At 37.2% G+C, this 14,654-nt stretch overlaps 1 protein-coding gene across 1 annotated transcript; it reads right to left on the minus strand.

Moving 5' to 3' along the window:
- Positions 1 to 222: 222 nt before the first annotated feature.
- tapt1b (transmembrane anterior posterior transformation 1b) lies at positions 223 to 14,219 on the minus strand. The gene is made up of 14 exons (XM_061718702.1): positions 14,028 to 14,219; positions 10,361 to 10,491; positions 10,146 to 10,264; positions 9,296 to 9,458; positions 9,046 to 9,181; positions 8,322 to 8,419; positions 8,170 to 8,239; positions 7,958 to 8,038; positions 7,650 to 7,759; positions 4,284 to 4,343; positions 2,860 to 2,928; positions 2,683 to 2,759; positions 2,393 to 2,565; positions 223 to 2,287 (listed from the first exon to the last, which is right to left on the minus strand). Exons 1-14 carry the CDS (start codon positions 14,203 to 14,205, stop codon positions 2,034 to 2,036), a joined length of 1,719 nt encoding a protein of 572 aa, XP_061574686.1. The 5' UTR covers positions 14,206 to 14,219; the 3' UTR covers positions 223 to 2,033.
- Positions 14,220 to 14,654: the final 435 nt, after the last annotated feature.

Genomic DNA, 14,654 nt, shown 5'->3' on the forward strand with positions numbered 1-14,654 from the left:
GTGTTGTCTCAGTTAACAGAGAGGGCAGTGACTCCATTCATTGAAACAACCGCCACTGTTCCCCTCCTTTCACACACACACACACACACACACACACACACACACACACACACACACACACACACACACACACACACACACACACACACACACACACACACACACACACACACACACACACACACACACATTATTCAAGTATTCAAAACCCCCAAGAAAGGGTTACAAAACAAAGTATTTGTTTTATTCTCCTTTTACCACAAAGGAGATACAATACACAGTTGAATTGTACATAAAAATAAAAACACAGAAATGTCTGATTAACAGATATCGCAGCACGCTCGATCCACCCACTGCAAATGACTTGTTGAATTTTGTACACACTAACTTTTACAATGCATTCACTCAGTAAGCACTTATTTATTCCACTGATTTGACCTATAGCGAGACTGAACGTGGCCCTGGTTGCTCCTGTAGTTTATCAGCTTTAAATACAAATCACAATCAAACAACAAATATTGTAATTTTTCTTTTTAAAAATCTGTAAACAACACTTTCTGTCGTCTGGAAGGTTTAATGATCACCTGTGGATGATGTATAAAAAAAAAGAAAAAGAAGTACTTTCACCTTGAAGTACCTTCTTTCTTACAACAAATGAGAATGGAGTATTTTATATAAAACAAAATTGATATAAACATCAATTATGACCAAATAGTGAAGAAAAAAACCATTGCATTTTGGTTCATAACTTTGAAGATGTGAGCTGTTTTTGCTTTGCCTCCTTGTTTAGACTATCACATAAAAAATGCAGGAGAGACATTTACTTGACAGGATAAAGTTATCAAACAAGAGCTTTAACTGCAATTCAAACCAACTGATGCACACAGCTCAACTGAGGCAAGGCTCTCTTCCAAAAATCAAAAACAGCAATATGACAGCATTGAGTTTTACAAACTAGGTTGTTTTTTTTGAGAGCTTCATTGCCAATTAAATGTATTAGGGTCTCCGATTTTATGCAGTTATAGGACCCTTCCTGTAGCTCAGACTGCCATGCTTGTCTACATACATGAAATCCTTTTATTTTCTTCAGTTTGTCATACCAATCTCACTCATAATAGAACACAATTGGATTTGCAACATGAACATATTCTCAGCTCCAGTGTTGCTGTCATGTACATGTATAAATCATAATTGCACATGTGAAGCACATTGCACACTTTAATCTACCACCTAAACTAGTCTGGCTTGGTAGATTGCCTGCAAAAAGACACTACTGTAGTACCTTAAAAAATAGGCACTCTCTTCTCAGTGCTTTAAAGTAAGAATATTAAGACAAATAGCCATACACAAAAACTCCAAAGATGAGGATGATTTGTTCATGCAAAACATTTTTAGTGTCACAACTGCTATGTTGGGCTGCACATAAGCTCATCACACGATTTAAAGAAGATTTCTTTAAATGCGTTCATGTGTGTGTATGCAGAATGAATCAGGGTCCTACAGCTGGTAAATTTAGAAAAAAGAGCTGACATTCTTCATTATAAAAGGAAAAAAAACATCTCAAATATCTAATTTTGTCAGAGTTTGGAAATTAAAAAAACTGATGAGTTTTGTTCTTCTAAAAACAACTTCTGCTGTACGTAGAATTGTGCTTTTGAATACACACCAACACAGTCCAGCTGTAACGACGTGAGATTTCTCATTTGCAGTGTTCTTCCACTGTAAAACCAGCCATTCTTTTCCTGCCATCGTTGACAAGCAAGGATGTATGTTCCCATGACAACCACGACCCACTGCTAGAGTCTATTTGGTTCATAGAACACACAAAAGATGAGCTGGAAAACTTCTGACTCGGCCTCTGGTGTAACAGCTTTATGCCATTGGCTGGTTCTGTCCGTAATAAATAAATAAATATTTAAAGGGTCAGGTGCATAAGAATGAGTCAGGTCTGTGTGCGACACAAGACCTTTGTCTGATCCCTGAACCCTGCTGTGCTGCCAGGACACTGCACCAACTAGTGGTTTCAGAAGCCTTCAGTCTATTCGGTTGCCACAGATGGTGAATCGGTCTATCTCCAACAAATCTTTCTTGGGTGCTCTGTGCTTGAGCTCGTCTCCTTCTAGTCCCGTATCAGTGTTTATGATTTTGTCCTCGTCCTCCTCATCTGGCGTGGTCAGGAATGTGTCTGAGTCACTCTTGGGGAGAATAGGGCTGGTGTTTTCTGCCCAATTTGGGGGCTGAGGAACATCTGGTGTCTGGGGTATTCCTGCTTTATTGGTTGTAGGTTCTGTTGGGGAACGTTTTGAGAATTAATCAGCAGATACAAACAGATATGTGAGATTCAAACAAGAAATACGGGCAAAAGACATAATACAGGGAGTGACTGGACAACCTTGGTGTGGCACAGTGGGAGTTTGCTTGGTTCGGTTTGCTCTTGAGTTTGCACGGCTGGAAACGACAGAGGGAGGAGGGTCGAAGAGCTTTTCTTCCATGTTGGCCTCTTTGACTAACGTGCAAGACGTTCCAAGCAGAACAATGCTGTTGAGCACCTTGAGAGTGATCATCCTGCCCACGAAGAAACATAAAAAATGTCAATATGGTGCATACTTTTTAATTGAAAAATAAGATAAAACATAAATCTAATTAAAAAGAAAAATGAAGGCCCAATTAAACAATAATTACCCAAGGTAAAACAGCAGCACACACATAACAGAGAGTGAACCCTGGATCTTCACTGAGCTGGTGACTACTCTGATCAGCTGAAAACAAAACAAAGGCATGATGAAATCAAACTATGTGCTGATAACATCAAAACACAAGATTTCAATAATAACAAATTTCCTGTGAGGGATGACTGACCAGCAGAGCCAAAGGAAGAGGGATGAAGCCCATTCTTCTGGATACTGAATCACTGTAGTCTGTGTAAGCCTGTTGACACATTTAACACATCGTTATCTGAAGCGTCGACAAGTCGCATTGTTCTGCCTGCTGAACAAATGAATTACTTGCCACATTAACAATTTTAATCACATTTTTACATAAAAAGTGGGAGGGGATGAGAGGACAGTCATTCAGCAGCCCATATCTCCAACAATTTGATTTTTTAAATCAATGTTATGATTAAAGCAGAAACAAATTATGTGCAGCACACAGATAATCTGACAGTGACATGCTGTGCAGACTGAGACATTTTAGAGAGGTTTTCCATCATGAATTCAACCTTGTTATTTACACTTTTAAGAAGCTGTGGATATATTTGGTGTCTGCGTTTTCTTTTTTTAAATCTATTAATTAATGGATTAATTTATTGCAGGTTGTTATAACATTTACTATGTGGTTATAGACATTCAATCATTTGATATGAAAGAACAAAAGCAGTCACAAAATATTTTTGAGAGGGTTTCTTCAACCTTTCAACAGAGACAATAAAAATCCTTTAATTGCTAACGTTAGGTACGTTAGCAATTAAAGGATTTTTATTGTTACAGCAGCTTCAATATGGCACATATATTGTTTTTCAACGAAGAAGCAAGTTAGAATGGTTATGCATACAAGACAATATCACTTCCTTGCAACTCTATGCTCATTCATTCACTCCACCGAAACCCAAATGCTGTAACATGTAACCAGCTTGGATAGGTTTCTGGACATCTTCGGCTGCTGGTAAAGGCCATTGTAGCCAAGATGCCATGAAATTGCTCAACTGTTCAAAGATGATCTTATATCTGCATATGAATATCCAGGGAACTCACGTTCCAGTTCAGTATCATATCCTGAATATCGTCAAAGCCAACTGATTAGTAGGCAGAGCTGATGTAAGCACAGTAAAACAGAAACAAACTGTACTAACATTATTTAAACAAACAAAACACACACGCACACACGTACACACGCACACGCGCACACACGCACACACGCACGAAAAATACTAGGAAAAAGTCTAAAGTCTTCAGTCATGGTTTTAAACTGTCAACAGCTTTGAGCATTTACAACTCTCTCTTCTTCTTTGTGCCCATCGATTGGAAACCCCTGATCGCAAGTTAAGTGAAAATCCTACTGGGATTATTCATATACTAACCTAACACAAAGACATGAAATATTAATTTTCAACAATAAACTAACCAAGGAGAAGTTTATAGGACCATTGATGGTGTTTCAGGATCACTTACATAAAACTATAGAATATTCTAAAAGGTTCACTAATTTTAAAATACCGCTGTCCAATGTATTTTCTTTTCATTAGATTTTTGTCAGCAGCTGATATTTGAACCTCTTTCACTCACATTTTTCTGCCGACTGCTGACAAGGTCAAAGGCAAGGCTGGCTCTGTATTCTCCATATACCTGTGGGGGATAAATTCAGAATGAAACAGCAACACTTAGCCCATGCATCGAACTATTAAACAAAAACACTGTTACAGAGGCCGTCTTCCCTGTACTGATAAATTAAGTCAATCTCAGTTTGAAGTTTTTCTGCTTGATTGCTACAACTGTTATTGACTACACTTAAGTGACGGGTGATGAGCTCAATTAAAAGACGTAAGTGAAAATGTGCAAACAGGGATTGGCAGTAGAGCAGGAACGATTGGCAAGGGCTTGCAGACTAACAAGGTGAGAGAGGTTTGTGGGATCAGACTTGACAGTTTAGACGGTAGATGAGATAATCCCTTCCGGTGGTTTCTGTTACATAACCTTGATTGCTTGGTTACGTAACAGGTGTAACAGCATGCATGTAACAGAATGTAACATGGTTCTGTCCTTCTTGGACACATGAAAGGCAAGTGTGAAGCGGGGCTGAAGAACCCTGGTGCCCATGAAGGCCACAGCCCTGCATGTTTTAGATATCCACCTGCAGACACACTGGTCTTAATTATTGGCAGGGGCGGCGGGTAATGAAGGCTAGGGAAGGCTATGCCTCCCCAAATACAATGCCAGTTATTTTGCAAATATGATATAATATGTGCGCAACATTAATAAAAAGCTGCAATATTGAATGTGTGTTGTTGCTTCAGCTCCCCTAGTGACAATGCGGTGATAATTCAGCAAGGCTTTGGTTAAAAAAAAAAGAAAAGTAGCCAGTCACACGCCCCTGGTCTGCGGACCGCTCAGGTGATCAGAACCGCAATGCATTATGTTGTTGTAAACATCCGCATTTTTGCCCGCCAATTACAAATGCACAGCCAGCAGCGCTCCTTTCAAAACACAACACAAAGCTCCAAGTCAAGACCAAGATGGATATACGTTCGTTTTTTAAACCAAAAGAGAAACAGACACAAAACATTGCCGAAGCTGCTGCCAACAGCTGTGCTACCAGTGACAGTGAGTCGGAGGAGAGCGACTGCACCGCTGCACTGCCTGCAGCCACCGCGTCAGCGCGCAGTATAGGTAGGCCTACTTATTTTATGTCATGATGAGTCGATTCAATTCATCCTGGTGACTGGCGCGGTGTCGCTGTACTGCAGATATTGGTCAAATTATGCTCAAATCATTGTTACGCAACTGTTTTGGGTGAAAAAAAACTCAAAATTTTCAGGATTCCTCCCTATATATAGCTTCACCAAATATTTCAGTCACCCGCCGCCTATGATTATTGGTCATCATCAGCTTGTCATCACGGTCTATACAAGTCTTTTAATGACACAGTCACTTGTATCAGAGAGTGTTGAAGCAGGGAAACATCTAAAAAATGCAGGACACTGGTTCTCGAGGACCAGGGTTCCCCACCCTGGTGTAAAGGAACAAGACACACAATGAAATGAGAGAAAAAGGGCTGAGCTCAAAAACAATTCCTCTCGGATATTATCATGGTCACAATCGACTGTTAGGGCCTGGGTGAATGAAACAATAGGCACTTGCATGCTAACATTCTGTAATGTTTACAAAAATACATGACCCTGCAAGTCAAGCCACAACAACAATGTTTTGTCTTTGACTCTGCCAGTTACGTAGCACCTAATTCCATCTTCTGCTAGAAGATTCAGTAGCTCCCTTATTCTCGAATCTCCATAACTTAACATCGTTGGGTTTAATGCAAGTGAAGAAAAATGTTTGGACAAAAGTGTTTCTATCCAATATATCCCATTGATGGTTTCACATATTTAAAATGATATAAAATGCTGTTAGAAATTCTGTGATGTTGCACTAGGTTCCAGAACGGCACGATGTCACTTGCGTCCACAAGCCATCCCACAGTCGGATAGAAATATTCAAAAATGAAAAACTTAGCCTTTGCCAAATTTTCAAAGACTTTTTGATATGATTATTTATAGACATGTGAAAGAGATTTCTTCAAACAATTCAAAGTAAATCTTTTGATAGTGAAAAAAAATATTCATAAGTGGAAAATATTCAAAATAGCTTCAAACATTCCCGGGGGTGCACCTTCCAGGAAGTTCACCCCACAATCAGACCGAGCAGTGCTCAGAGAAATTGAAGTACGAACTACATCTCAGACTCTACAGACCTCAGTAAGCATTTTAACTGTTACAATTAAACGAGAAGCTGATAATGTCATATAGAAAGTAATTACAGTACTTAAACTTACTTAAATTGGACCTTCAAGCTATTGAATTATTGGGAGTTCTTTTTTACTATGCACCCACTCTTATTAGAAAAATAAAAATGAAATAATAATAATTCTGCTATTATTGCAGTGCTATTGCTAGCTAAATAAAATCATTTGCAATGTTTCAGTACAGAAAATAACTTCATAAACTCAGAATGGGTCTTTGCTATTCAAAAAACTGTGGAAATATTTTATCCTGGATTAAGTGTGGATTAAGCCAAAACTAAATGGATTTATTTCGGATACAAGATGTTATTTTTCTTACAATTAAATATAAGGGTACACATTATCCAGACAGCAGTTTCACTTGCTGTATTTGCAACTCCGTGAGGCAACACAATGAACATGTGCCAATTTAAAGTATTTAATAGTTAATAATGAGCTGAACCTTAACTTTCAATATAAATATTATATCACAAATCCAACTGCAATCATAATATCTGTCAGAAATCTAGCAATTAGATATTTTTCACAAGTAGGTCAGCTGTTATTTTTTTTTTTACAGGCTGCAATTACAAGTAATATATATTAGCAGGTCACATCAGGTGTCTCAAATCTAATAATAACTTTAAACTTGGCTGTTATCTGGGTCTTTGTAGGTAATTTCCCTCTCTGACAGTCAGTTCTGAGAGCTATATGCCGTGTGAAATCAGAAGAACAATGACATCCAAAAGGTTTTCAGACTAGGACTGAAACTGAACGCTCCCAGAACACTATGAGAATACTATGTTGTCTGTATTTTTTGAATTGTTTTCAAGACAATGTAAATAAAGGTCATAAAGCTGCTCATGATAGGCCATTACGTATCTCGCTAAATGCATGACAACATTAAGGCACACTTCTTGTTTAAAACTAAAAGGGGAAATAAAATTCCAAATATAATAAGAAAGTTCAAACAATATAAATCTAAATAACAAAACATATTTAAAACCATTTAATAGAAGATCAATAAATATAAAAGAAATAAAACATTGATGATGGTCATATAATTTCAACCTTTTTGTGGATAAATATCTTACTCATTTAGTGAAACTTCACAATTTAACAAAGTGAACAAACTGTGAAAATACACATTAAGGACTCACGTCGGCACTGATGTCATTGAATTTAGTAATAAAGGCGTGCTTGACAACATCCACGGCGACCTCTGAGGTGATCACCATGACCACATCTGGAAAGAGCACCCACAGGTGGTCTGGAAACAAGCATATCAAAGACAAACCAGCATAATTACTTCATAAAGTATTAGACTTAAAAATAATAGAGTGATTCAGAGAATGTAACTGCTTTTATCAGAATAAAACCAAATAAGGATGGAACTACACGGACTAGTGTATGTGATGTATTTGTATACAGTGTAATATGGATTGTCTGCTTAGTCTGCTTTAGTTACCAGGGTTCCATGAAAACTGCTCCATGTTTCTCAGACAGACGATCAGCAGCAGAATGTAGTTGGTGAACCTTTCCTTTATATCTGTGGGAAACAAACAAATCAATCCAGGATTAACCTACTTTATGTTTACAGCGGCCGGTGGTTGATTCCAGATTTTTGCCTTTTACTTAAATGCTGAGGGTTAAACTACAACATATCACTTCACCGCTTACCACTATTAGACATCTGGAAAAGGTTGTTCTTTTCAAACTTCTTGAAAACACTCCCTTTGATCTCCACAAACTGCAAAAAGACACAAAAGATCATAACTCTACTCCTGCTGCAGGTTTTAATGGACGTATTAATGTCAGTGCATCACACTCACGTTGTTGGACATCATTATGGTGAGCAGGGACTTGTTGTGGGAGTTAAAGGCTACGTTCAGTGTTGTGGCCTGAACCATTATGAGGATGGCATGAAGAACTGGATTCATTAATGCTCAGGAAAAACAATATTAGGAACACTCAAAGTAGAAAAATATTCTGCTCTATGTAAAAAATATAATGCATCTAAATAAAAATTATAAAGCCACTATCCAAAACCTTTCCAAATTTCAGGATGACATTTGATTTTCACAAATTACCTGTGTGTCTTTAAAATAGTCATATCCAAACGAATTTAGCTTACTTCCACCAAATATACAACAACCAGTTAAGAGGCTTCAACTGTGAAAAAGGCCTTTTTGTGCAGACAAAAACTATCTGATTACACATATTTAGACACATTAAACCATATATACCATATCAGATTAAAAAAAAGGTTGATATGCCCAGAGATAATCCTGGTTTGTTTGTATTTTTATGCATTTCTCTCTGCTATTGCCGGTCTCTTCTTCCTTCATTTTATTATTATTAAAAAAAAAAAAATTACATTTTAAGTTCATCATTTACGTTTCTTTTAAATAAGGTTAACCTAAACACATGACTGATTATTGACATTTCTGCATAGGAACAGCAAACTAATTTGGCTTCTTAGTGTATGTTTTCCCCTCTATTCTGCTTGCAGCATTCTTCCAACTGTCACACATTTATCCCATTGACTGAGGATACAGACATAGAGAACTGCCATGAGAAAGTGAGGAATCACGCCTATGTGCGCCCTCTTTTTTTCTTTGGGCTCAGTGGCAGTCCAGTACAGAGCGTCCAGGATGTCTTGGCCAAATGATGAGAACAGGCGATCTGCCACCTGACAACACAATGGGAGCACGACAAATGGGCAAGGCAGCAAATGAGTGGGTGACTGAAAGCACAGTATACGCATTATGCAATTAAAAAGCTGAGAAGGACTATTTTGAAGTACCTCTAACATGTTGTAGATGATGTAGAGTTTGATGACAGACTGCCCCCTGATGAGGTGGTACATCATAGAGTAATCCACATAGCTCATCATTGAGTAACAGAGCACCATGATGAAGCCTTTCAGCACATCACACACTTGGGCTGGCTGGAGCAGGCGGGAGCCACTAAACCCCACACAGGTTAAAGATAAAGAAAACGTTACCAAAGCCTGATCAAATTCAGAGAGAGCTCTACTGCCCTCTAGTGGTTAAAACATGAAAACTAGGTTTTCTGTGGAGACTTTGCAGTGTGGAAAATACTCAGTATGCATGGATTTTTGTTTGGTTTGTGGCTTTCCACTCAATATTCACTCCCACTGAGAGCATTAAATTAAATTAAATTCAAATACATTGTGGGTTTTCTTCCTCTCTTAAAAATCGATAACCACAAGTTTTTTATATCAGAAGAGATAGTGATTTTCCTTTTAAAAACAAAAAATTGAGGCTCCTGTGTCAAATTAATGTCTAAGTAATGTTTTCTTTTATAAAAATAAACAAATAGTTTGAGCTGCTAATATAAATCATGTTTCTAATGTATGTCAATTGAGAATCACCAATTTTAACATGCTTTTTTGGACTGTGGGAGGAAACTGGAGTACCCAGAGAGACCTAAAAGCGAGCATGTGGAGAGCATGCAAACTCCACCCAGAGAGGTCCCAGCAAAGAACTGAACTGACAAAATATACATTTTGTGAGCGAATAACTGCAACAACTAATTCTAAAATGTTATCAAATATTTCTGTATGATGTAAAAATATGAACAAAGGACATATATGTAAAAATGTATCCCTAATACCAAAGAATATGTGGTACCTGAGGCCACAACATGGCACTGTGATGAGTCGTAAAAGAGCGAGAATCACCCTGAGGGGTAAAAGGGTGAACACATAGAGAAAGGTGTCCAAGCAGAGGAAGAAGCCGAAAGTCATCAACTATAGGGAGAAAAATAAAGGGAACAACGAAATATAGTTTTATTTTTCTATTACAATCATTGAACTGGTCTAAACCAAGTCCCCTTTCTTGCTTACCTTTTCCAACTCTTTGGGAATGCGGAGGCAGGTGTACACTCTCTCTCTGCGTTCTGTATATTTGGCCTCATTGTGTTCAAGGAAGTAGCCTCTGGTGAGCTCAGTCGTTATAAATCTGACCAGAGACAGATCTGGAGATACATGCGGATAAAGAAAGGCATTTAAATAGTGATACACCGATTGTTCGGTAACCGAAATTGTTCGGCCGAAAATGGCAAAAAAAACACTTTCGGTGTTCGGTGAAATAAGTGGGAAAAAAAACAAACAATTAATAACGTTTTACAACGTAGCGTTGTAAAATAAGGAAATAGACTGGCCGCTCCGTCCCGTAACGTTGCGCACTACATAAATCGTTGGCCAACCAAAAACTAACCCCATAATAATTTTACCTAACATTCACCAGGAGGTGGAACCAAAAGAACATAATGGTGGGAAATTTAAAGATTTTCATTTTTTTATGTTCAATAAATATTTTCTACCTTGTAATTTTGTAAAATATTTTTTTCTTTGAAAAGCATGCCTAAATCAAATGTATTTGATTTATGCAATGGCGAAAAAATTGGCAAAATAAATGAAAAACTGTTGAAGAACCATGTTCGGTATTGTTCGGTATTCGGCCAAGTGTTTATTATTATTTTCGGTTTCGGTTTCGGCCACAAATTTTCATTTCGGTGCATCACTACATTTAAAGATGTTGAAATGTAGACAAACATCTCTTTAAGCTTCTTTCTGCACTTGTCTTTGTCACTTGGCTAGACTAACTGAAACTTTACTTTTCTCCATGTCATAAAAAATTAATACCACAAGAGCTTTGGGTTGGGTTAGGTGTACACGTCTGGTGAAAAGGCCAGGCTCACAGCTGGGGCTCCGGTTCACCCCTGAGCTTTTAAGGTTTTGACATCAAAAGGATGCTGTGAGAGCCACTGAATTATATGTCAACTGCCGTTGATCCTTTTACATCTTTGTCAAAAGGATCAACTTAAATCCTTTGGCTTAAAAAAAACATACAGGCTTTAAAGGTTTCATTTAATGTTATTGATTTTCCTTCTTTTATAGCTGTCATCCACATTTAGTAAATGAAGTAAGCTTATAAAGCTGTTTGTTTACTTAACCAAAGCTAAATTGCTCTTAGACGTCCCAAAATCCCGGCTCAAAACAAAAGGTGACCGAGCCTTTGCGGTGGCTGCTTCTAAACTGTGGAATAGTTTGCCACTAAATATTATATCTGCTCAGACCCTAGAGGTTTTTAAGTCATCTTTGAAAAGGTATTTCTTTTCATTGGCTTTTGGTGTACGGTAAATAGTGGCCCACATCTGTGGTTACTGTGAGAAATGACTGTGCACTTTGTGTGTCTGTTGTTTGCTGTCTATTTTTTATTGCTATTTTATTGCAAGGTATCTGATGTATTGAAAAGTGTATTATTTGCGGACGATACTAATCTCTTGGGAACAGGTGAGAACTTGCAGCTACTTTTAGACGTGATCACCTCAGAAATGTACAAAATGAAAAAATGGTTTGACCAAAATAAATTATCATTAAACATAAGTAAGACCAAATTCGTGGTCTTTGGAAATTATAAATCAAATAGCCAAATTCAAATTCACATAGATGGAATACAAATAGAAAGAGTTAAAAAGATAAAATTCCTGGGTGTGATCATAGAAGAAAAAATTAGCTGGAAGCCACACATCAAACATGTTCAAAACAAACTGTCAAAAAGTATTTCATTATTAGCAAAGGCAAAACATTTCTTGAACTATAAATCACTAGTCATCCTCTATAACTCATTGATCTTACCCTATTTAAATTACTGTTCGGAGGTTTGGGGGAACACATACAGAAGCTCACTTCACTCCTTGTGCATATTACAGAAAAGAGCTGTGAGAATAATATACAATGCAGGTTACCGGGACCACACAAATAAATTATTTTTACAATCTAAAATTAACTAAAATTTCTAGATCTAGTCAATTACAATACAGCAGAATTAATGTTTAGAGCCAAGAATAATTTATTACCAGGGCATATACAGGGGATATTCTTTGAAAGGGAGGGAGGTTATAACCTCAGGGGCCAACTTAATTTCAAAGTTATCAATAGACGCACAACACTGAAGAGCTTCTGTATGTCTACCCATGGGGTAAAACTTTGGAACAGCCTGAGCATAGATCTAAAACAAAGTCAAAACATATCACAATTTAAAAAAAGATATAAAGAAACTTTTTTCTCAAAATACAGTGGCGAATAAAAATGTAGATATATATAGATTTATTTAATATGTGTAGATATATAGATTAATATTATGGAAACATGTTATATATATGTATGTATATGGACATATAGTGATATATTATACGTACAGTATCTATGTATGGGTATATCTCTGTTAATATATATGGATATATAGTTATATATAGATATGTTGATAAATGGATGTATATTCATGTTGATATATAGACTTATATTATGTTTTTTTGTGTTCTATAAGTAAGCTCATTGATTCTCTTGCTATTTGGAAAAATGAATATAAGATTTAGGGGTAGGACCTGATAAGTATATACTCGAATATGCTGGTGAATCTGCGAGGTCTGCCTTGTCTTTTGTTTGTTCGTATGTATGTGTATATGTACGTATGTGTGTATGTGTGTGTATGTGTATGTGTATATATATATATATATATCATATATATATATATATATATATATATATTTGTACTTTATTTTTTTTACTTTTTAATATTGTTCTTTTTTAATTTGCATATTCGAAATAAAGCTCAATAATAATTGATCACCCTAGTACATTAGTGATTTCATTGTTTCTGCACTTTGTACTGTATTTTCTTTTGGTATCGTTTCATTTTAATGTATACTGTACAGCACTTTGGTCGACCTCGGTTGTTTTTAAATGTACTATATAAATAAAATTGACATTGACATAAATTAAATTGCAGCATGGAAATGTAGAATCCAATTTAGATTAAGGAAAAATTAAAACAGGGATGTCTATGCTTCATTGTATCAATAGGAAAGATAAGAAATATCTTAAATCATCATTACATTTCCATGTACGAGTTATGCTGGAAACTTTCTTATCTATCTAACAAACAAAATCAGATTACTGCCATTTGCTGCTACCATATCGACTTTTCCTAGATTAGTAAAAGATGTCTGATCAGGAGAGGGAATATGCTTAACATTTATTTGAATCACACGAAAATCCGAGTGTTTTTGGTGTGATATTATTTTTAGCCCAGGTAAAGTGGCGTCTACTATCCAGAAGTGTCTGTAGTGCGCCTGCGCAGAGAAAAGCACGTCCAGTTTGACAGAGAAGCAAACTGGCTTACAACTGTGTTGTAATACAGTCAGGAATCCCACTGCTGATTACATTCTTGTATGCGTATTACACAGTTTCGTGTTCTGGTGGTTCTTTTGGTCCAGTTTAATTTGTACCACAGAATAGTTGTGAGATATTCCCAAATCAAAAGCCAACTCAGGAGGGCAGAGACCTGCAGAGGTTCAGCTGACTGACATGTAAACTGCGTGCTAAAGCAACGTTGCAGTGCAAGGACTGTATCAATATGCAACTGATTTGTGTAAAAATGTAAACAGTAATGTGTTGAGCCACTAGCTGGCCCTAACTAGTCCGTGTCTGTAGTGCAGACTCTCACCTGACAGGCTGCGTTTCTGGCTCTTACTGCCTCCGTTTTTGTCGTTGAACCCCAACGTCTCAGTGAATCCGTCTCTCTCTCTGTTTTTCTCTGTTTTTGGAACGTGTCTGTCCTTCTCTCTGCCCTCCTTCTCCTTATCTTTCTCCTCTCCCAGACCTGTCAACAGCGAGTCCGCCATCTTCACCAAACGGTCTCAGCTGCTGCCGGAGAACCTGCGTCACACGCTCCGACGTCACCGCGCACCGTTCTTGGATGCTGCAGTACAGGAAAATGGCCGCTAGGTGTCGCCAATACCTCGGAAATAACGTTTTGCACTCAAGTGAAGAGAAAATCCGAAGTGCTCAGGGAATTGTTCAGAAAAAATCTTGAAGGTGCTCTTTGGTGTTGGGGAAAAAAACAATATCTTGTCAAAAAAGGGAGTCCAAGGCACTCTTCTTGTGGAAAAATATTTAAAAGCCTTTATTGAAACATGGCTAATAAGTTTGGTGGTCTCTGCTCCCATGTTTTTAAACTTATTAGCCATGTTTCAATAAAGGCTTTTTAATATTTTTCCACAAGAAGAGTGCCTTGGACTCCCTTTTTTGACAAGATAACGTTTTGCACTGTTTTGAATTTATTTTAATGACA

Source organism: Cololabis saira, chromosome 1, assembly GCF_033807715.1.
Source record: "Cololabis saira isolate AMF1-May2022 chromosome 1, fColSai1.1, whole genome shotgun sequence".
Classification (NCBI taxonomy): Eukaryota; Metazoa; Chordata; class Actinopteri; order Beloniformes; family Belonidae; genus Cololabis; species Cololabis saira.

What these genes read in the sequence shown, in the direction of transcription:
- tapt1b (XM_061718702.1), bottom strand. Translation starts at nt 14,205, where the DNA reads ATGGCGGACTCGCTGTTGACAGGTCTGGGAGAGGAGAAAGATAAGGAG. An exon ending in GTGCCATGTTGTGGCCTCAG is followed by an intron (nt 9,459 to 10,145) that starts GTACCACATATT and finishes TGTGGGGTTTAG; the next exon opens with TGGCTCCCGCCTGCTCCAGC. An exon ending in GCAGTTTTCATGGAACCCTG is followed by an intron (nt 7,760 to 7,957) that starts GTAACTAAAGCA and finishes GCTTGTTTCCAG; the next exon opens with ACCACCTGTGGGTGCTCTTT.